This window comes from Oenanthe melanoleuca, chromosome 8 (genome assembly GCF_029582105.1).
Source record: "Oenanthe melanoleuca isolate GR-GAL-2019-014 chromosome 8, OMel1.0, whole genome shotgun sequence".
Classification (NCBI taxonomy): Eukaryota; Metazoa; Chordata; class Aves; order Passeriformes; family Muscicapidae; genus Oenanthe; species Oenanthe melanoleuca.
This window is the reverse complement of record NC_079342.1, coordinates 27513698-27537107: the sequence shown is the minus strand read 5'-3', so window position 1 is coordinate 27537107 and position 23410 is coordinate 27513698. Positions and strand designations below refer to the sequence as shown.

Sequence of the window (23410 nt, the reverse complement as noted above, 5' to 3'; positions counted from 1 at the left end):
AATAAACATTAAGTCACAAAGTCTTGAACTGTTGTTGCAATTTCTATATGGCTGAGAATAAAAATGTGTCTGCTTTCTCTGGGAACACACCTACGTGCAAACAGAGACCTTTATAAAAATTCCCCTTTATTACCTTGGTGAGGAAAAACATATCAAAGATTGATTTTTCTTTTTATGGCTATTATTAACCTTTTGTTACTGGCCAAAAATAATCTGGTTAGAAAATGTGCAATGCATCAAAAAGAAGAGAAGAATTTAACAGAAAATTAATACTCAGAGGAAAAAAAAAAAAAAAAGATGACTCTCTCACCTGTTTTTTCTTCTGAGAGTCAGATTTTACCTCCAAAGGAATGAGAATAGTGTCAAGGAGAAGAGATGTTTCAGAGAAAAGCCAGAACCATATCCCAGGGTGCCAAGGTGAAGGGAATGGGCAGGTGCCTGATTCCACTGCTTCCTAATTACAATGCAAAGCTGTTCCTGTCTGTATCCAACACACCACTCACTAGCTCTGACTGAAAGGAGATGGACAGGATGTGCAAAGCCCCCCATTTGCACTGGCTTCACTCTATCCCTCTTCTCTGTAAGGAAACCTCCTATTAAAGCCATTACAACTGAAACCCTGGAGACCTAAGCACAAACACACACATCTCATCAGCCACTGCAGAGCTCTGCTTCCTCATAACCACCCCACCAGAAATTCTGCCAAGGAAAGGGCAAAATAGACTTTTTTACAACAATTTGATTCATGTGTTAATACCAACACAGCTATCTGTAGCTTGTGAACACCACAGCTCTGCCCACAAGCCTTCAGACTGCAGCTCTGCTTCATATTCACCTCTTACAAACTCCCAAAGCATTTATTGAAGGCTGCTCAGATCTCACCAGTAAGAGCTCAAAGATTCATCAGCAAAGATGTATCTATGTCCAAATTGGGAAGTAGAGCAGTGCCAAAAAGTGCCATGATGGTAAAGAGCAGTCAATCATAATTTGACAGAAATATGTTAGACAATTATTTCTGAATACGACCACATCTACACAGGCCAGCCCTTAATTACAACAAGCTGACAGAACTGGGAGTGTTGCACTGGCAGACCCAGGCTGGTTGGCTGGAAGAAACCACTTGCAAAGTGGTTGCTGAACCAGTTTAGGTCAAAACCTGGTCTATTCAGATATCCTAAAACTGGTGCTAGCTAAGCTCAGACATGGGCTGCAAACCTCAGTAGCTCAACATTCTGTTATTTTTCCCAGGTTACCGTTTTTGGATGTTCCTATAAGAGAATCCCAGAATGGTATGGGTTGAAAAGGACCTTAGAGATCATCTAGCTCTAAACCCCTGCTATGGGCAGCAACACCTTCCACCAAACCAGGCTCCTCCAAGCTCTGCCCAACCTGGCCTTGAACACTTCCAGGGATGGGGCAGCCACAGCTTCTCTGGGAAACCTATGCCAATGCCTCACCACCCTCATAGGGAAGAATTTCTTTTCCTAGTATCTAATCCAAACCTACTCTCTTTCAGTTTAAATCATTCCCTCTTGTCCTGTCACTACATGATCTTGTGAACAGTCTCTCTCCATCTTTCTCCTCGGTAGGAAGGCGGCAATTAGGTCACCCTGAAACCTTCTCTTTTCCAAGCTGAACACTTCCACTTCTCTCAGCCTCATAGGAGAGGTGCTCCATCCCTCTAATCAACTTTCTGGCCTCCTCTGTGTCCTTCCTGTGCTGGGGCCCCAGATCCAGCACTGCAGGTGGGGTCTCACCAGAATGGAGCAGCTTTTCTGTGACACATACCCTGAGAGAACTTGCTGTGGAGTCTTGGTAGAATTCAGTTTCATGGAAACATTTGGTCAGGAGGCTGTATAACACATCAATCCAATTTACCTCTGTGTTGCCTCTTACCTGGATGTTCACATCAGCAGCATTCTGTAACAGAACTGAAACCAGCTCCTTGTGTCCTCTGTCACACGCCCAGTGGAGCAGAGCCCGGCCCTGAAACAGCCAGGAGAAAATTAACAAAGCCAAGCAAACAAAACCTCATGGAAAATTAGTCTTGCTATTAAGTAATAAGCACCAATACCAAAATTAACACAGCCTTTAAAAAATACAAAAAAATACTGGTATGCCACTTACTATTACTGGTGCTTTGGACTTATAATGCTAGAAATGTTAAAAGTGACACATAGTTCAATTTTTCATTAATTTGGCACCAAACCCACAAGCCAGCAAAAAATTTAGAGGGGAAAAGCAGCAAAGTATGAAATGCAGGAGCCAGCACATTATTTGTTTTCCTATATAGATTTAGGATTTTGGCCCCTCTGACTTTTCTGGGAGCAATGACTTACACAGCAAGTGTAGGATATTCAGTGCTGCCTAAGTCACCTGGATACCAAGTTCCCAAAAGCTCATTCCTCTGGCAGGTTTGTAACACTCAACCCAGAGCTCCTGCCTCTGCTGGAAGAGAAAACTAAAACTGAGTGTCTGGGCAGGAACCCCTCACTGTCCTCTTTTGGGCAGGCTCTGCATCTATAACTCCAGCACCTGTGAAACCTTCAGACTTTTCTTCCCATCCTCTTTCTACAGGTGTCTGCCACCATGGCATGGGATGCAATGGAAGTTCAGATCTTCCTGCATACCCAAGGGCATGGGAAGTAGCTTAGGATCCCTGAGAAAGGTAACTCAAAGTAGTTTGAGATAGCAAAGAAGAAAACCTTCTACATACACTTAGCAAATTAGCCTTAATGTTCTATCAGTCTCTCCTGATTTAGGACAGCACACAGCACACTTGTAAGGGATTTCTTGGAAATCATCCTGCAGATAATCAGGAATCACCTCCCTCAAGCTGTGACACCATTAGACTGACCTGTGTTTTTCAATATGCCACAGAAAACAGTCACAGACCCTCACAGAAGAAATCATTTAAATTAGCCCATGCCTGGTTATAAATCTCTTGACAAAGCAGTGGGGAACAAGGTGAGCAACTCATTTATCTGCTAATGGGAACTGTGAGCCAAATTTCCTGGCCATGGTGCCAGAAACAGGAGGGGCAGAAGACACCTGTGACCAAAGCTCACACTGCTTCTGCTGGATATTCCTGGGCAGGGCAGCAGAGGTAGAGCATGATTTTAAGTCAGGAAATTCACACTTTTTGACCTAGCGAGTAATTAATTTTTGTAAAATGTAATTTTAATGTTACACTAATTAACCTTGCATTAGAATGAATTTTCTGACAGTGACTTTCTATGGAAGCATTGATGACATCCACAGGCCATTTAATGATTCATATTCATGTACTCAACATTCCTATCAAAGTCCACAAGGGGGAAAGAGTGAATCTTAAAACAACTGCTAAATATGGAGAGATCTTTAATTCACGTTTAGCATCCTTAATTCATCTCTGGACTGCTAATTACTTAAGACTTAGGATTTCAGTTGGACAAATACCAAGTTTTTTCAAGTCACAGATGTTTACCTCAAAAGGAAGAGGCACATCTGCAATATGCACAATAGCAACAAATACTTCAATAGAAGATGATTTCAGTGTCTTGATAAATGTGTAGAGGAACAATATTGTGATTATTCAAATGTATTGTACAGTTACATGACAAAAAAAAGGCAGTTCCATCCTTTATATCAAAATTCATGCTACAGATTAGGGCCTAAAATATGTTGGTTTGCATTTGTCTCTGGACAAGGATAATCTTATTTTATTGGTGCTGAACTTGACTGAGACCAATAAAGGAAAATCAACATCTAATTGTGACAGCTCAGGGGTACCAGAGCACTGGGCAACTGGTCCTGCCCAGGACACTGGCAGGCTGGTTCTTTCACACATGGTGCCTTTTGAACAAGACAAAACCCTGAAGCCTGATCATCTACAGTCATTAAAAATCTCCTTGTGCTATTTGCAGGAGTATGGATTTCAAGTCCTGGGCCAATTCCACTTTGGGTAATTACACTCTGCTTACCTATATATTTTCTCTGCAACTCTAAATGGATACAATATTTTCTAATTAGTGCCTTAAATGGCCCTGCATTGTAATTGTGCACTATTAAACACCTGACACATTCCACCCAAGAAATGCCTGCAACATGCTACACCCTCGACATGAGGTGCAAGAGACCTTTGGAGACCTGTGCAGGAGGACACCAGGAGATGTGGAAGGAAAAAGTACCTCCAGAAGAATCTCAACCTACTTACTGCATAACAAAAAGCATTACTACAAATTGGGTATTTCAAATGGTTGGACTTGATGATCTTAGAGGTCTTTTTTAACCTCAATGGCTCTGTGGAAATTAGATAATATACACAACTGTTTGTAGAGCATCAGGCAAGTAAACAACAGCCAATAGCTCTGGCTAACATACTCACACAGATATACAGCCACAAAATCCACTTGTTTCCCATGTCTTTCTTAAACTACATTTGTGATAAGCTTAAACTGAATGTACAGTCCCAGTCTTTGTATAGCAGGGATACTGCCTCTGCATGCTTTAAAGAGAAAAACTCTTTAGTCTGCACAGCTGCTACTTTATATCAGCACATAGCATGTGTGTTTAAATAATGTGGCAGAAATTTTAAGGGCCACAGATTGAGCTTTCCCAAAACAATTCTTACATGACTATTTCATTAAACAGTGAGAGACTCAAAGCAACATGAATAGTTTCACATAGGAAAGTGCTGCAGCAGTGAGGTCTTGGCTAGATGCAGTCAAGGTACTCTCTCCCTGCAATTCAAACAACAGTTGCTGCAGAAGTTACTTGAGAGGATGCAATTCCACCCCCCCACCTTTGAGGTATTTAATAAAAATTAAAAAAAAAGCATAAAAATAGCCCCAGTGCACTAACCCTGCCTCTTAAATCTTCTGTGCTCTGCTTGGCTAACCGCTGCCAGCTTGGCCAGCTCCTGCAGCTGTTTCTCAAGCCAACAGCACATCAATTTTGCTCAGCTCCAAGTCACAGGGTGTTCACAAACAAAGCACAGGACAGGGATTTGTCTCCCATACACCGAGTCTGCAGACAAATGGATGGGAATGATTTTCACATCCATTAGCCTGAGCAGAGAAAGGGAAGAACAAAGCCAAAACGAATGGATGTGCTACAGTATAAAGCTACATTTCCAGGCGTGATGTTTGCAGCTGCAAAGGCTGGATAGCAATGAGCCACTCTAACTTGTGGCAAGTGCTCTATGAGCAGTAATTAAGAAAAGACTGATATCTACAGAATAGCTGCATCCCCCTGTGATAGCAGAAACAGTGAATAGAAGGGTTGTTGTTACAATTACACAGGTAAACTTGACTTGGAAGTCAATCACTTTCAGAGCTCTGAAACATTTGCTGAAGCTTTTCTAATAGGAGAAAGCCTAAAAATCCAGAAGCATGTGACCCTTCTTCAAATCCATTTCTCCCCCTCGTTCTTTCCTTGGCAAGTTGGCACTTGCTGCTGAAAAGCACAAGGATCAGGGACTAAGTGAGCATCCTGTCAGATGCCTTTCAATAAAGTTTTAGCAAGAGCTTAAACAGGTAACATGTTTGTTTACTGAGATTTATCCAACAATTAAAAAACTATTATCTAGCTACAACCTCCACAGCCCTTGGCACAAATTACAAAAGCAACTCATCTCTGCCTTTGAGCAATTCTTGGTTTGTTAGAAGTTGAAAAAATACTATTTTCAAAAAGGCAGCAAGTAAGCCACACTCCCAGGATGTGCCTGGGGTGACTTCACAGCCACAGTCCATTTCTTATTCCATTAGTCCTGCTGACATACACAAGGAAAACAGGTTGCTTTAGTCTGTGCTACTTCTTATAAGTGAATGCAAGCGATTCTGTTGAACTCTGGGCAATTTAGATACAGTAAATGGAAGCTTGTACATGATTACTGTCATTAGGTTCTTTGTTTAATTCTAAATTGAAGTTTATCATATCCAAACTGTTAGCAGGTATGCTGGCTTGAATGCTGCACATGAAGAGCTTTGCTTGTTCTGGGGAGAAGGCCACTTATGCTTTGGAGTTTCCCAGTGCATTTATCTATACCCCAAAATCTTCTGCTGCCCTTTCTGAAATCCTTTTGCTTTGACTACTTTGGCTCATCCCTACTTTACATTTTTATTCTTTATTTCTTTTCTCCTTTCACTGACTTCTTCCAGGTTTGCATACAATGGGGGGATACAATTAGATGGAGTACTACCATATCACATAAAAATAAAATCTAAACACCCTACAACCCTAGCCAAGTTTTCATTATCCAAGGAAAGGTTGAGCTGAGTGTCTTTGCAGCTTAGTATGAGCCTATTTTGGTGCCTCAGTAGATTTTGTTTCATAAGAAGTTAACTCTTTGTATGTACCCTGCTGACATTTTAAATTTATAGGCATGTAAATCAAAGTATTGATAGTGTGAATTATGTCCAGAGGCCAGGTGAGGCAGCTTTTGGATTTGGCAGGATGTATTTACACAGTAACACTAAAATAGTTAATAAAAATGACAAGATTATGCTTGTGTACACTTCAAGGAAGGCTCAGTCTGGGTTATCTCTAGTCTAAAATGGGTTCTAAAATTTCAATCAGCCTAATATTGGAAAATAAGCCACCTCCAAGACTGGGAGGATACCAAACAACACTGGCTATACTTTCAGTTCCATAACATATAATGAAACAACAATTTCCTTCAGATTATTTTTGTTTTTTTGAGCATTTGCTGGGGTAAACCAAAATTGCTGAAGCTGTGAGAATTTAATCTATGGGAGAATTTTGCCCTAGTGGGAATCCTCTCACAAGTCCTTCACAGGTAGGCAGATGTTTCTGGCTCCTGCCTGTGCTGAAGCAATCCCACACTCAGCAACAGCCATGTGCTAATATCCATCAGTTAGAAATAGGACTTCTTTTACATCAGAGACTCATAGATAATTCCCAAAGAGGATGTAATCTGGTAGTTTTTAGGAGTTTAGATACTTCAGCTTCCACAAAATATTTTGATTTTTTTAACAGTATTTTTTCAGCTGAAAACAGGCACACTTGTTACTTGAACAGAAAGGGAAATACAAGCTTTCTGAATGCTGCTAACTACAAAGGAGTACCTTGCCAGTGGAAACAAAGTAATGCTAACATGCACTTACTGCAAGCAAGTGATCCTAAAACATGAGCTTTTATTAATTAACAGACTCGGCTGTATTTTCTGTGGGATTGCCCTGGACATCTTCTGTATCCTGTGATCTGCAGAAGGAGGATGGAGCCCAGAAACAGCACTGGTGCAGCAACCATGTGTAGCACATGACAGTTTCAGTTCATTGAATTTATGATGTGAAATTCCAACCCTGATTGTGAACACCCTCCCTCCTCTCCTCTGAAAATTAATTCACATGAATTCCTGATTAATAATAAAAGGCCCTGCCATCAGCATTCAGAGCCCCAGCCGGGGCTGTCATGGCTCAGAGGGCAGAAATCTGCTTAGAGCTACAGGAGAGCCCAACTGAATTTGTGGCGTCTCAGTCTATGAATGTCTAAGCACTTCATCTGTTCACCAAAACACAACGTGCTGGAAGGAGCTGTGCTCAGGCTGGACAGGGCAGGGCTAGGTGGCAGTGTGCAAGCAGGAAAACCAAGGTGAAAAACCATAACAGGCCATAACTCCTGAAGGATCAACAGGAAACTGCCCCTACCAGGTGTTTACTCTCACCAAAAAAAAGGAAGAAGTCAATTCATAGTTTTGGACTGTTTTTTCTTGGAGTTTCTGGCAATGCCTGTATTACCTCCCTGTGGGGAAATGGTGCTTTGCATCTGATGAGCAGAGAAACACTGGACAATGTCACTGTTTTTCTGAAGCTGGAAAACCAGTGTCACTCATTTCCCCTCCATCTAAGAATGATGAAAAGCTTGTGGCAAGTCAGAAATCCTCCTTCAACCTGAACAGACTTCATGGGTCAAAAAAAGCTGTTTCCCTCACTTCCAACTTCTGTTTGACCACATTTAGTGTACAAAGTCAGGAAAGGGAGGTATTCAGAAGATCTTACTCTGCAAGTGGCTGCTGGTACTGCTGAAAATAGAAACTAAGCTTCTAATCTGACATGCTACAGCCTGAGAGTTAGACACCCACACTTACCAGAAATCCAGTAGAAAGCTATTTCCAAACAGATTACCCTGTCTCAATGACCAAGTGTTTGTCCAACTGTTGCAGCACCTTGTTACAACAATCCTAACCATGGAATTTTAAAAAGGACTAGCAGTGAATTAATATACAAAACAAATAAAAGATTGATGGTCCTTATCTTTTCTCCATACCTCCTCATCTGTGACATTCACATCCACTTTTTTTGATTGAATGGCTTTGGTTACATAGTCAATGTTGTTTTCTCTGCAGTAATCAAAAATGTTCTTGTCTTCTTCCCTATTCAGGAAACAAAAGGAAAAGAAGCACCGTGTTACTGCACAAGACAAAGGCTACACACACATGATATGCTCTAACTTTGTTACAGACATTTCAGTGCTGTCATTGGATCAAAACAGGCATCTAGTATTGCACATGCAGAATAATATGCTTTTCCCTACCCTCCCAAGTTAAGAAACAGAAGAACCTGCTTCCTAGAAAAACAGAAATTATTTTTAACAATATTATGTTCTGACAAATGTCAGTTTATTCCTGTGAAATGGAACAAGAAATGTATAAAGTTAGCTAGAAAAATCTATGTTTGAGTTCTGGTATAAATCACTGCAATCCCACAGAAGAGAAAAGGCTAAAGCTGCTCTTGTAAGAGCCACTGTGGGTCACACCAAAGCCCCATCCAATGCTATCCACCCTGGACAGAGGCCACTAACATGGCTTGGAGAAAACAACAGGACAGACAGGACACCTGCAAAACAATCTGTCCCTGGCTAAACACATGTTGGATCCTGGATACAACACCAGCAAGTGCTTGCTTTGAACTGCTTGCAGGCAGCAAGATCAAATGATGGTGTCACAGGTGCCATAGTCACACTTATAGCTCCTCTTACAGCAAAAAGCAATAGTCTGGCTTCAGGCACAGTAAAACTTCCATCTTTACATGCCAAACAAACAGACCTCTAATGAAGTTAAGACCCTTCACAGATTCTTATGAGAATAATACCTTTAGGTGTAAGTACAGTGAAACCACTGTGCTAGCAGGGAATAAAGAAAAGGGGCCATTGGTTTTCCAGAAGTAAGCCAAAAGCTCACATAATCCTCTCTCTAGATTACAGATGAAAACCATGGTTCAAATGAGCCCATCAGCATTACTATGGGACTTGGCAGTTTCACAAGAGTTAAATACAGAGTCATTGCCTCACGTGACATCCCCAGTTTTCAATCACCTTAACTAAAGGCCTTCTGGATGTTCAGCAGAACTCACACTGACAGCCTCAGTTACTCAGAGAAAAGGGAGCTTTTGCTGGAGCTGGTCAGACCCAGTAAGGAGGTCAGTCTGCTCTGGGCAGGAGAAATGCAACAGGGAAATCAGAGAACCGATCCCCTGGTGCTAAAAGGCAACAGAACTTCTGTTCATCTGCATTGCTCTTGAACTTGCAGGCTGAAGAATGCCAGGAGGGAAGAGTAGAATCGAGATAACATCTGCATTTCTGAGCAATGGCTTACAAACAAAAAGTGACACTCTTCAACCTGTAGTTCCCCCAAAATGAAATGCCAGCAAGGCCATTTCCTCTGCTCCCATCAGGGCAGGCAGAGTGCCATGAGCCAACTTTGTGTTTTATTGTTATGCATCTGGCTTACTGAGTTACACTCTGATGCTTCAGACCTCAAGCATCTGTGTCCTGCCATGGTGCCAGAAAAAGGTGGGAAAAAGCACTGATACTTGCTCCAGAGGCAGACCACTGCTTGCTCCAAAGTCACTTCCTCTGAAGCGACTTCTCTCACCTTGCTCCCTTGGTACCACTGTTCTCCAGCACACGACCCCTACTCTGTACACAGGCAGTCCCTGCAGACACCTGAGCTGCACCTTTCTAGTGAAGAGCTGGGAGCCACCTGCATTTCACACTGTGTTTAGGCCTATGGACATCACAGGAGGCTCCCAGTTTCTTGACCAGTTTGTCATGAACTCATTCACTGGAGGCCTTGCCCGCTCGTTACACACAAGTTCCTGGAAAGCAGATCACTGCACACTTTAAATGCAATTACCTTGAATTACAGGGAAAAAAAAGAATCTCACAGCAGGATTAGAAAAGGCAAAAACTTATACTGCTCGAGATGGAGGTTGACAGACTCATGATGGAGATCACAAGACATGCCTGCCCCTGCTAACAAGGGCTGATGTGATATGCTGGAAATCCCTCCAGTCCTACCTTGTTAGTCCAACCTCCCCAACACAACCCTGGCTGCTGACAGCAGCCTTTTGGGAGAAGATACTTTCCAGACAATGCTGGACAGGAACTGGGTTACCCACTGTACAGCCACACCTCTCTCATTTATTAAGATCACTCTTTCTTCCATAACAACAAAGCAAACCCCAGTCCTTTCTCACTTAAGAGGCCCACAACCATCCTCAGTTACTCCTGGGTGATTTTCCATGTCACAACATAAGCTGGGGCTGTGCCCTTCTCTCCCTGGCAGTGACACCACCTGGTCATTGCACATGCTGCAGAGCCCTGACACACCTCACAGGGCAGCACCAGAGGTGCCAGCAGGGATGTGGCAGCCATAAAGCATCTGACTGTGCTCCACAGGGAGCATCTGCAGGATCTATGCCAGCAGAGAGGGCACAGCAACCCTAACCTACCACAACCAGTCCATTTTCCCACCACAGCCTCCAGACAGGATTTTTAAAGTCTTTTCCTGTGGATATTATTGTCTGTAAGGGGAAAATGACCTGACACAGCTATTTGGATATGATTTAGTTTTCTGGAATAACCAACTCTGCAAATGCTCTATATATCCTCATTCCAAAAAACCACTTTTCTTTCAGAAGTCTCCACAATGGAATTAATCCAGAATACCAATTTCCCCACCTGAAGATAAGGTTTCGGGAAATTTCGTTCTTCTACTCTGCATTCATTTCTCAATCTTTAAACCATTCCTTTGCTCCTGATGCCCTCTTTAAAAAATAAGCAACTTTTCCATAAATATTAACAAAGAGAAATAAGCCCTTTCTGGTCACAATGAGAACATTTTACCCACAAATAAAATAGCCATATGAAGCTGCATTCCAGATATTTAAAACAATCTGATCCAGCTAAAACCAGTATGGGAAACTGAGGAAAAAGCTCAGAGGAGTTAAACCCAGATTTTTGGAGGACCAACACTAGGGAAGACATTCTACTTGAATGGTGTGAATGGAATAACAGCAAGTTACTGTTATTTGCTGACTCTGCATTGAAAACCACACAGTATAAATAATAAACAGAGCTTGAAAACCTGGCAACTTGTTTTTTTCCCCCTTCCTTTACTTCACATGTGTGTGTGTACATAATAATGCAATATGTGTACTACGTCCACCCTAGTAGGTACAGGAAAAGAAAAAGGATGTAATGATTTTATCAGACCTGCTCCTAGCAGGAATTTGCACTCCTCATAAACACTGGTAAGAGTCAGCAGCAAGGCCCAGAAACTGATAGAAACAGGCAAAAAGCAGACAGAAACACGTGAAAAATACAAAAGTGACAGGGCAAAGACATGCTTAGATGATGTTTTGGGGGAGAGAACCCATAACATTTCCATCAGTATTTTCAAAAAAATATCAATTTATATAAAAACCACAGTATTCAGGACATCTTCAGATGGGAAACACCATGAAACTCAACCTAATGGAGATGTGCACAATAATGCAAAACCTGTAGTTAAAAGGAAGACTTGGATGCAATTTTCTTTCCATGTCAGATTGTTGAGATTAAAAGGAGTCTTCAAGTCAGCAAGGAGCTGACTGTCAGTAAAGGCAGGCAGAGTTTTTGTATTTCCTGAAGATGCTCAGAGGTTTTTCTTCTCCCTTGCTGATGGCCCCCAAAGCTATTCCTTGTTCTCTATCCCATCCCCACTAATTCTGATTTAAAGATGAGTTGAACTGTACCTGTTGCCTGCAAGTAACACATGAGCAGCTTTTTCTGTCCTTGAATAAAAGGATTTGGAAGAACTTAAACCAAGTCATCTCTCCCCAGGCTTAGAAGGCTTTGCAAGCCTTCTCCATAGGCTGTCCAAAACACATGTTGAGCCAACAGGTTTAAAACAGCTCATGGAAGAGATCTGCTGCTAGTTGATAATTTCCTTGTTATCTGGAGTGCTGTAAAACTCCTTGCTTTCTGAACAGCACCAAAAAGGGCAAAGAAGAGATTTGAAATCCACGTTATTTTACCCTTGTGCAGAGAATACCCTCCAGGTTTGCCCCGTCCCCTTCCTCCCGCTCCGCAGGTTACCTCCAGCTCAGGCAGAGGGCTGAGACCAGGTTCTACTATGAGCATCCTCTCCCCTGTTCCTGGGGCTGCTCCCAGGCACATCCCAGCGGGTTTGCCGCGGAGTGGCCGCTAACAGGTGGCTTCGGCCGGTGCCTGGCAGGGCGGCAGAGCGGAACGGGACGTGCGCGGGGAGCGAGAGGCACTCGCAGCACTCGCTGTTTGTGTCAAGGCCCCGGCCCCCCAAGGGACCCATTTTCACATAATCTATAATTATCTCTTCGCTTTAATCGCCTCGTCACTTCGGAGGCTCTCCTGGGCACAGGAAGAGGAAAAGCTCATTAACTGAACCTTTTCTCCTCTCTCCAGCCACCCATAGCTTTTAATTGCTTGGTGTTGTTATTATCTATCAGTGCAACTGGGATCATTTTCATAAGAAAGGGTGGTGGGAGGGAGGGAGGCAGGAGCAGGTCCCCGAGGTACGCTCCACAGACAAACCTTTGCTTTCTCAATTATTTATGCCAGCTGAGGTTTTACAGGCTGAATAAATCCATAACTCAAGTTTATTTGGAGCCGGCAGGCCGTCCCGAGGAAAGTGTTGCCCACTTGCAGGCGCACTCGTGTGCCATCCCTCCGAGAGGCGCGGGGACATGGCAGGACACGTGTCATCCAACTCCCCACGCACCGCACGCGCTTCGGCGCGGCAGGAGGCGGCCGCGGAAACGCCGAGTGGGAGCCACCACAGAAGGATGTGCTCTCCAAAGGGCAGGCAGGCCTGAGCCCTTTGCACAGCAAAGCAAAGCCCCAAAGGTCACTGCTCTGGGGACAGGAAACAGGGAGAAAGCAATAAACTTGGCAATTATCTTGAAGTCAAAAGATTGGTCTGCTGAAAGAGCACCCCTTTCTAATAACACTGACCTGAAAAACCCCAAGTCCCAGCTGCCAGGACCCACAGGTGTTTTGCTTGAGCACACTGTGGGCTGCCTGAGCCCCATAGAACCAGGAAAGCTCTTCCACAGGGATTGCACAGCCCAGCATTTATGTGAGTGACACATCTGTGGCACAGCCACCCACATGCATAACAACAGCCTATAATTCCCAACACAGATGCCGCATGTCCCTGCAGCTCTACACTCATTTCCAGGGCTGGTGTTCCCAAAAGTAGGGCTGGAGGGAGACAACAAAACCCCAACCATGCTCCAGAGTACTGGGCTCATCCCCAAAGCCATCGCTGCTCTGAAGCAGCATCCTTGCAATGGATGCTGGAAGCAGCTCTTTAAAATTCAGCAGCCTTTGTGCCTGACCACATGCAGCGACCTCTGGTATTTTCTGCCAAAACAGTTCATTTGTCTCGCACAACAACTAATCAATTCCCAGGGCCATCCATCACGGGGGCTCGCGCGAGCCGGCCCGGCAGCGGGACCAGATGGCGGCTGCGTTAGTGGGATTAATACAATTCTGATGGATTGCACAGCGTCAGGCAGGTCCTGCACACCAGGGGTGCCCGCTCCCCACCCACATCCGAAATGCTGCCCCACTCATGTTTGGAGTTGCTCCCAAATGTCTGGGGAAGGGTGGTAGTTTCGACCAGAAAAGGGACTTTTCAGCATCCCTCTGGATGGAAGAAGTGTAATCCCAACTCAGGGAGGCTCTGTGCTGACTGGCAGATGCCATTCCCATCCTGGCATGCCCTGAGGAAGCAGCTCGTGGCACAGTGCAGGAGGGCTGCCCCCAGTGGAAGTGGAAAGGGACACAGACATTTGGCAATGTTATTTCTCATTCTCCACCTGCCAAATCAATGTATTTGTTTCCTGAAAACACTTATAAACTGCCTACTCCTTGCCCTGGCTTTAAAAAAATACTGAAAAATTAAGCTGGATTTCTAAGGCTATGGTATTTTTGGCGTGTCTCTCAGATTGTGTCTTGGATGAGATTTATACTGGTAACATATCAGTCAATCTCAGATCACTGGTCATTTCTCAGGTTTGTGAAACTCCAATTATAGTGCTTTGATCATGAAAGAGCTCCACTACTACTGCTTTGTTCTGGTAATAAGACCAGAAAAGGGACATAAAGCTTTATGTAGCAGTAAAAAAAACCAAAACAAACCACCACGATTCCCAGCCTGAAAGCACTCACAATTTCTAAATTTTTCCTTCCAAGGGAACCTCCAAGTCCCATCATCAGTCACCAGCACACAGGAGTTTTATGCAATGCCCGAGGGGAGATAAGTGATTTGCAGAGAAACCCAGAGGCAGAGCACTATGCTAATACATCCTGCAACTGCTCCCCATTACTCACTGGGGGTACTTGAGCTCTTTATTGCCAGGGTTTATTAATGACTCTTAATTGATGACCAGTGCCCAGTACCCCAAAGTAAATAACTGCTACGCCTCATTAGCTCAAGAGACCTTCTCCTGATTTGAGGGCTGATCTATGAACACACAAATTGCACTGATTAAACCGAATCTCTTTCTAAATTGATTTAATTAGATTGGTATAACCTGTTTCTGTGGATGCTCTTGAATTTATTTGGAATCAGTGCAATGTACTATGAGCCAGACTGACCATTTTTCTATCTTGTTCTCAATTAGAAACATTTGAGATAATTAGTGATAAGAAAAAATATCAGCCCTGGCACAACCCGAGTTCCTCCTACTGCTCATCCACTTTAGGGCAGGATATGGTAACTTCACTTTGTCCATCATTTACAGATCTGCATCCTAAACCCCAAGCACTTCATTTCACAAAAAGAATGTAAGCATTATTTAGGCATAATTTTAGATACTCAGTTTGAAATCAATGGCACTGCTGCTTTGTTGCTAACCACTGCTGATGGAAAACTAGGGGTTTATTCTATTTAAAACAAAACCTCTCCTCTTTGTACTACACAACAACAGCTTGGAGGTCTTTAATCGTTTGATAAATGGTTCAAAAGGTACTGGTAAAGAATAAAAGTGGACCTGCTTAGGTGACCCTTCAAAATTCTGCACTTGCATTCTTGTCTATCTCCTGGTGCAAGCTGAGGTTGTGGCTCCAGATAAATCAGCAGCCTTTTCCTGCCTTTGGATCAGCAGAATCCTAAAGGGCACAAGGTAGGCTGTGCTTGGCAGAGTAATATTGGCTGAGAAATTGCTTCCAGCAATCTGTCAGGATTCAGGGCTGATGAGGACTCGGGTTTTAGCTTTTGGTACACCAAATAAGGGGTTTTCCTTACTTATTTTGGGCTTCTTTAGTGATCCTGTAACAAGAAAATACTTATCCTATCAACAGCGCTGGGAAACAAACTAAAGTGGTTTGATTTCTGTTCAAATTTTTGCAAGCTTTTTGCAAAGTTTCAGACAACCATGGACAACTCAGTCAATAAAAGAGTCTGCATCAAAGTCTCTTTTCTCAAACAGCAGGTTTTGAGGCAGCACACATATATACACTGAACTGACAGCACAGGACTTACCCAGAACCACCAATGTCCTTTAACACATCTTGGCTCAAGCTAACCAAGTTTCTCTCCCCTTAAAATTTTCCATGTTCTTCCTCTACAGAAAATGCCTTATTTTTTTACAATAACATTCTGTTTTATGAAGTATTACTGAATGCTAAGCTTATGTTTTTGTAAGTAACCACTCACAGCCTCACAAAAGGCTTCCAACCCTTCTCAGGTACTGCTATGAAACCAATACTTGCTCTAGACAAACTCAGACAGCAAACCTAATGTTTAGAGCCACTCCCTCTTTGGTTTATCTGCTTGCAGGTTTGGTACCAGAGCACTTTTGCTGTTTAGGCTATGCTTTCTTTTATTTGTGGAATTATCATACTAGAGATGTGCCTATACTTGAGTGTTTATTCCCTGTTCCAGGAAGAGAATGAACGGCAGACAAAAGAACCAGGAAACGTGAAGCTGTACAACTCTGTGGGTAGATGATGGTGACACTTGCTCATTCATGTCTTGTAAGGAAGACACTGATGCCTGGGAGTCGAATTGAGCTGATGGACTACCTGAGTCTCCACTCTGCCAGCAGAGTCAGGACACTTTGTTCAACAAATTTCAGCAGAATCACCCTATTCCAGCTGTGCAGGAGACTATACCTGACTACAGCCTCATTTGTAAGGACAGCTGTGCTGTGCTAAACAAACAGCATCTATGTTCATCATGGTATGTTTGGAAAAAAGTATTTGCAGCTGTACTCTTGGAAAGGAAAACAAACATATGAAAAGACTTAGGGTGGTCAAGTCAACCAGAGCAAACTCTGGTTTTCTGTACCATATGCTGTATTTCAAACCCAAGAAAGGGCATAAGGCAGCACTTGGCATAACCAAGACTCTGACAGCACTGTAGGGATATGCTCTACCCCTAAAAGGAGAACTTGAACAGGATATAAACCACAAAGCCAAACTGTGAGATCAAGGATGTTGACTGAGACCTGCACTGATGGAGCAGAGACAAAAATGGAGCTGGTGGCCAGAAGTGCCATTCCTCAAACAGTGTGTTAAACCAAGGTCACACCTGACCACTCCTGCTCAAGGGCCAGGGCAAGTCAAAGAAGTGCTGGCTCTCCATGCAAGGGAAGGAAGCTATTTCTGGCCAAGTACTCCACTCCACTCTGAAGTGGATTGCAACCCCGAGGGAAATGCCTGCATTGCTGCCAAGCACACAGCTGCCACCCTGCCTGCTTACATCAGCTGCCTCCATTCCTACCTGAGCCCTCTGCAAAGGGTTTGGAGCCACCTGGTCAAATTTCTGTTCGTTGGTTTGTGACAACAAGTCAAAGAAAAGCTGTGCTAGAGTTTTAACTCTTTAGGGAAGTTCTCAGCTGCAGAATGCATGTCAAGAAATCAGTGTTTACACTTCTTGGATGTAAAAAGATGCAAGAAATTAATTAAAAAATGGGATCATACACATGTAAATGGCTGACTATGTGACAGAAAACACTGTCAAAAATTTAGTCTTCTCTGACTGTTCATTTTAACTAAAAATATGATACACTATTCTAAAATTTCCTCCACAAAATCATTTAGCTATTGGAGTTTAATATTATACTCATAATAAGTAGCCTGGAACAGCAAAAAAATAAACCAAACAAAAACTATCCAGGTGTCCTTATTCAGTAGCTAATGTCACTTACTACTTGCACCTTGACAGTTTTAAGTAGCAGCCACTCTAGTTCAGTAAATTGCAGAGCTGGCTTTTCTAGCTGCAGAGCCTAGAAAAAAAATTAATTTGATATAAGGCACAAACTGTCCCTGAAGGCAAACATTGTCCAACACTAAAACCTTCACTGAACAGTCCCTAATGAATGTATTGGTAAAGAAATAACCATTTGAAAAAGGTAGTGCCTGAATAGCTTTCTATTAAAAATATCCAATATTACTTTTTTTTTAAGCCATATAACTGAAAAATGGGAAGCCTTGCCCTTCCCCCACAGCTTGTGCTAGGGAAAGGTTACTACCTGGCAATGATACAGGCAGATATTGATTTAAATGATTATGGACCTGAAAAGTTCTTTCCTGTCATTTATTATCCTGTTGTAGCTGCCACCACACTTGTGCAATATTAAAAAAAAAAAAAAAAAAAAAAAAAAAAGCTGAACAAAATGGCATTAGAAAAACACTGTTTTCAACTGAATTCCAGCACAGATAATCACCTGATTATTTCCTCTTCTTGATATAATGAGCTGACGACTGGGCCTCCAAACACAGTTTTGCTCTCCTTTCCCCTCTTCTCTGTTGTCTGAAAGAAAAAGAAAGATTGGTCCATCATCCTGGCTCCCACCATATTCCCAACTCTCATTCCCAGCCCTTGCCTCTCAGGACCCGAAAGCTGAACCTCTGTGAGGCAGCATAATATTCTGTTACAAGATTGCAAAGCTTGCCTTTATAAATCTATTTAATATAGATTTAAAATTAAATTTTATAATGGGCAGCATTTCCAAATGATTTACTCCCAGGAACTCTAGGATTCTGAATGATTCCCACCATAATAGAAATGAACAATTAGAATAATGATTGATCGATATGGAGCCCCAGGCCTACCTTTTCAAAAAACCATCCTGCAGCCTGGGATCTTCAATTGCCTGACTTTACACTGATGCCAGACTTTCAGCAGGGTAAGTGCCTGCTGTCTGAAAGCCTGACCTAATTAGGGGGTGCAGGGAACCAGAAACCCCATCTCTTCCACAGCATTAGGTATTTTGGTTTACAGATAAGCAGCCAAAACTGGTTTGGAATTTGCAGCAGCAATTCCTTGCAAAAGCAGCCCATTAATTGCAACTTGCTGCTGCCAGTGGACAGGTTTGAGGCTTTCTGTGATGGCAGAGTGTCACACCTAGGGTGAAAAAATCAGGAGCGAAGTCCTAGACTCTTGCAGATGCTCTGTAGCAGCAATACACAGAATCATAGAATGATTTGGGTTGGAATAGACCTTAAAAATGATCTAGTTTCACAGTCCTGTCATGAGCAGGGACACCTTCTACTAGACCAGGGTGCTCCAAGCCCCATTCAACCTGGAGCACTCCCAGAAATGGGGCAGCCACAGTTTCTCTGGGCAGCCTGTGCCAGGGCCTCCCCACCATCACAGGGAATAATTTTTTGCTGATATCTAATCTAAACCTACTCTCAAATTGAAGTCATTCACCCTTGTCCTGTCACTCCAACTATTGTAAATAGTCTTTCTGCATCTTCCTTGTAGATTCCCTTCAGGTACTGGAAGGCCACATTTAGATCACCCTGAAGACTTCTCTTGCCCTGGCTGAACAATTCCAGTTCCCTCAGCCTTTCCACACAGGAGAGGTGCTCCATCCCTCTCATCAGCTTCATTACACCCAAAAGCATTGCTGTCCCATCAGAATTCTACCTAGGAAGATGCTGATTTTTAAAAAAATAAAATATACTTACATTTGTCTTTCTTCCCACTCCTCAGGTTACTTTTGTATTAAATCAATCTACTAGTTCCCTATAATACATTTACTTTTACACTCTGCCCAGTTTGAGCCAACCAGTTCCACCTTTCAGTTCTCCTGTACCAGCCCAAAGCTGTAACATTAGGTTTGCAGGTATCACAGACACACTTCTTTATAAGAACACACCAAAAGGAAATTGGCTTTGGAGACTACTCCATGGCAAGCAGGCTCTCTCTAATTTAGAGTAGAAGGTGACATGAAGTTCTCCATTCTTCAAAAGAAAGGGCTTCAGTCTTTACAGTGCAGTGCTCCTCTTAAAAATTATTTAGCTGGTAACCTTACTGTCCATCAATTACTTATATTCCACTAATTAAATAATATTAATTTCAGATCACCTGAAAGTGCACAGAGGAGTTTTTCCTATACAAGCAAGCTATACTCACTACTAGTCTATCCTGCCTGATACTGAGAGATGATGGGCATTCAGTGTCAGAAACTGGAAAAAAAATTAATCTATATTCTTATATCTCTTCCCATTCTAGTTCTTTGTGCCTTTTTTCCAAGTCAGAAAAAACATTTGAAAAATAAATTTAATCTATCTAGAGGCAGAAATTGTTAAAAAAAAAAAAAAAAAAGATTTCTAGAATTAAGTTCACCTTCTTTGCACAACAAATGCATTTCTACCAAAGATTAATCACGTTGATTGAGTACACATAAGGTCATCAGGAAACTTAGTGATAAAGGCTTTCCCAAAAACACTCAGGCAAAAACTTCTCTGGCTTTTAATCCATATATACAAGTTACTTTGTCCAAGTAGCTTTTATCTCATCTCTTTCACACAGAAATAGGTAATTCAATATTCAATGTATGAATGTTGAAGCAAGCTTATTCCATCCCAGTCCTTGATATGTAGAAGAAGTTTATAAGGAAGGTCCAGGAAAAGATTCTGTTTTCTCAGTTATTATGAAGACAGAGACAAGGCTCCACCATTCATCCTCACTGGACTTTCAAAGGGGAATATGTCCAAGCTTCCCAAAAAAGTTAATTCTGCTGTAGCACAGATACAAACTGGTTTCTTTCCAGGTGCCTTTGACAACCTGCCTATCCATGAGCTCATCTGCTCATTTCCAAAATCCTTGCTGCCCAGCCTGCCAGAACTTCCACACAATATCTGAGCACGGTGTTCCAAACTCAGTGACACAAAAAGTGGGGCAAGAAGCAGCAGTTCACTCCAAATCACGTCACAGCTACTGACAGCATGGACAGCAACTGGTGTTTTTATTTGTTCATTCTGGCTGAAGGGATCAGTAGCACACAGATGCCCTTTTCCTTCTTAAATCTCTTGACATTTTTATAGCAAAAGAGGGCTTTTAGGGCTACCTATATGCAGATAGTGACTCATGAGTTTAAAGTCACATTACCCCACAAACCACAATGAAATTAAAAACTGACACTGCAAATTTCCTGTCTCCTCTGTTAAAAAGGTACTAATAATTAACTATGTGACTCTCAATTAAGCCAGCTCCATTTCTTTCACTGCTGGCAGTGCTGTCCAAAAGCACTGCAGATGCACATGTAACTAATGATAGTTAAGGAACAGGATGATTGATCCAAGGCATCCACAATTTAGAACCTGAAGCCAAGGGAGACGACAGCAGTAGTATCTGCAGTTGGACCATGCAAGAGAGGCCCTGTAGGAAAAGCAAAATTGCTATGGACTCCATGAGGACAAGAGATTGCTCTTAAAATGCCAGTTAAAAACTGTGGGAATAAAGAGGAATTTGGGATGGCACGGAAAGACACCTCAGAGGATTGCACTTGCATGCCAAAGAACAGGCAGTGCCATGTAAGAAATAGGTGAAAAGACAACAGAGAAGTGTAAGACATGCCTTAAACAGTGAAATTTCTCATGTTTTCCCTTTGCCCACTGATTCTTTGTGGCTGGTGTACAATTAAGGCTGATGTCAAAGTCACTGCTCCTGTGACAGTTAAGTTTGATGGGTGGGTCTGGCTGCCCAAAACCAGCATAAATCACAGGCAAATCTGGGCTTCAGTATGCAGCAAACATACTCCTGAAGAGACATCTTCAACTCCCCTGGCTCAGGGACTGGCGCAGGGAACTCCACTAAGCCCAGAACTATCCTCAAATGTCACCAGGAATGCCAGGAGAAAAGCCACACTCCTCCAGGAACAGACAGTGGAGCATCCTCGTCCCTGCCTCAGTGCACTGGATTTGTCAATAAGAGCCCAGCTCGATCCCAGGGACAATCACATCCTGGCTGCCTGTCACTGGCAATGCTGCTCCAGGCAGCCTCAAAGCCTGACAGCCACTTTCGGAGCAAAATGGAAATACAGGGACTAATATTTGCTAACATCATTAATTCTTTTTTTTTCCCCACTCCCCCTTCTTCCTTTATCCACCATGTCAAGATGTATACTTTTAAATTGTTGTCAGCCATAAAACAGACGTCGTGTCCCAGTTCAGAGGTTAACATATAATGACAGACACATTAAAAACCCTGTCCAATGCCTCACTGAAAATTTCAGCTCCATCTTCTCTTCAACAGGAGTGGCTCAAGCTCACTTATAAGCTTTAACAACATTAAAGCCTAATCACGATTGAAAAGTAAAGGAGAAAGAGAAGATGATTTTATCATACTAAGCATTATGGAAATGCAAAGCAATTACAGACAAGCATTTTCTTTGTGAGGGTTTTGTCACAAAACTCTCCCATGATCGCAACATGATCCATTTCTACTTTGGCATTTTTGGGGAGCAGGATGAAAATTATCATTTAAGAGGAGGAGCAGAAGTTTCCTGATGTGGGCTGGTTTGGTGGATCACTCTCTTGCTCTATCCCTGACAGGACAGGAATTGTTTGTTTTTCATTTCCACACCCAAGCTTTGTTCCAATCAACTCAAAACAGGCTACAACAGATTTAACAAGATGGCAAATTCATGGGTCCTCCCAATGACCCACTTCAAGCTCAAGAGGCAGAAGTAGCCAAAGAGATGCAAATGAACTCACTCTCAGTGATTAGCTGGGATGGAATGGGACACAGCTATTTACATGCAGGGCAAGGGACTCCTAATTCTGACAGAAGAAGGTACAGAGAAGTCCTACAGAAATACTACACAACAGCAGGAACAGCACAACTTTCAGTAAAGCCTTTAAAAACTGGAAGACAATAATTTCGAGTTAACAGAACAGCTAGATCCCAGGCATGGGTTAAATTTAGGGCATCCCCTGTTTTATCCAGAGCAACATGGGAACTCTGCCTGGCTGGTTTTGCATGCCCAGACACCCAGCAAACACAGCAATAGCTATCTGGCAATGCACGTGGCTGTGCTGCACTGCACACCTATCATCCCCCCAATTCCCTCACATCTCACTCTGGCTTTTCTCCACACCCAAAACCTTTAAATAACTTCTCATAAATACATATTTTAAAAAAAAAGAGAAAGCCGTCAGCAAAAAAAAAAAAAAAAAAAAAGGTTCATCTCATCAAAATACTTATCTTCAAAGTTACCCTGGCTAATACCTCAAAATGGTAAAGACTGAGGTTTTTCACCATCATGCACCTTGGAAACAGGAAAGTGAGACAACTTAAACAAGAGTGATGCATGAGGATCTCACACCTGAGCCACCACACCACATGGAAGAAGTTTGCACAATTTGTATTATTTTCCTCTTTTTCTGAGCCCGATGCAGCTTGAGTCAGAGCAGCAGCTGTAATCCAGCTTTGTGGGATGCAGACAATAAATACTCCTAACAAAATTACTCCAGTCAAAGCTTCTCAAGCGTTTCCACAGCAGCAAATGTGTAGTAGTGCAGATTCCAGTCTGCATTTGTGCTGCTCAATTCTCCTCTCTCCAGCTCACCTGTTCCTCCAGTGCAGGTGTCAGCCTGGCACATTCCCTGGCTTTCCTGCATGGCTAGGCACAGAACCCAGGCCTGGGGACAGGGACATGTCACCTTGCTCTGTACCTCTCTGCAAGGTGCACACACAGCAGCAGACTGGTGAAACACTCTCCTTGGCAGGAATGTGGCAGCCTTCAGGAGCCACCAAAATCTGTCATGGCTTTAAAGTGCTGCAGGGCTTGAAATGCAACTAAGGGTTCTGAGCCACCAAGCCTGGAGTAGCTACAATTGCTGGATGCTCACAGAAATCTGCTTG

General features: G+C 42.8%; 1 protein-coding gene across 1 annotated transcript in view; it reads right to left on the bottom strand.

The window, feature by feature from the left end:
- Window positions 1-23410, bottom strand: part of ACBD6 (acyl-CoA binding domain containing 6) — an 80393-nt gene that overhangs the window by 43907 nt on the left and 13076 nt on the right. Inside the window, exons 3-5 of the mRNA XM_056497972.1 lie at window positions 17979-18064; window positions 8269-8374; window positions 1897-1986 (exon numbers count right to left, since the gene is read on the bottom strand). Coding sequence (XP_056353947.1) covers window positions 1897-1986; window positions 8269-8374; window positions 17979-18064 — 282 coding nt within the window. The remainder of the gene's footprint in view (window positions 1-1896; window positions 1987-8268; window positions 8375-17978; window positions 18065-23410) is intronic.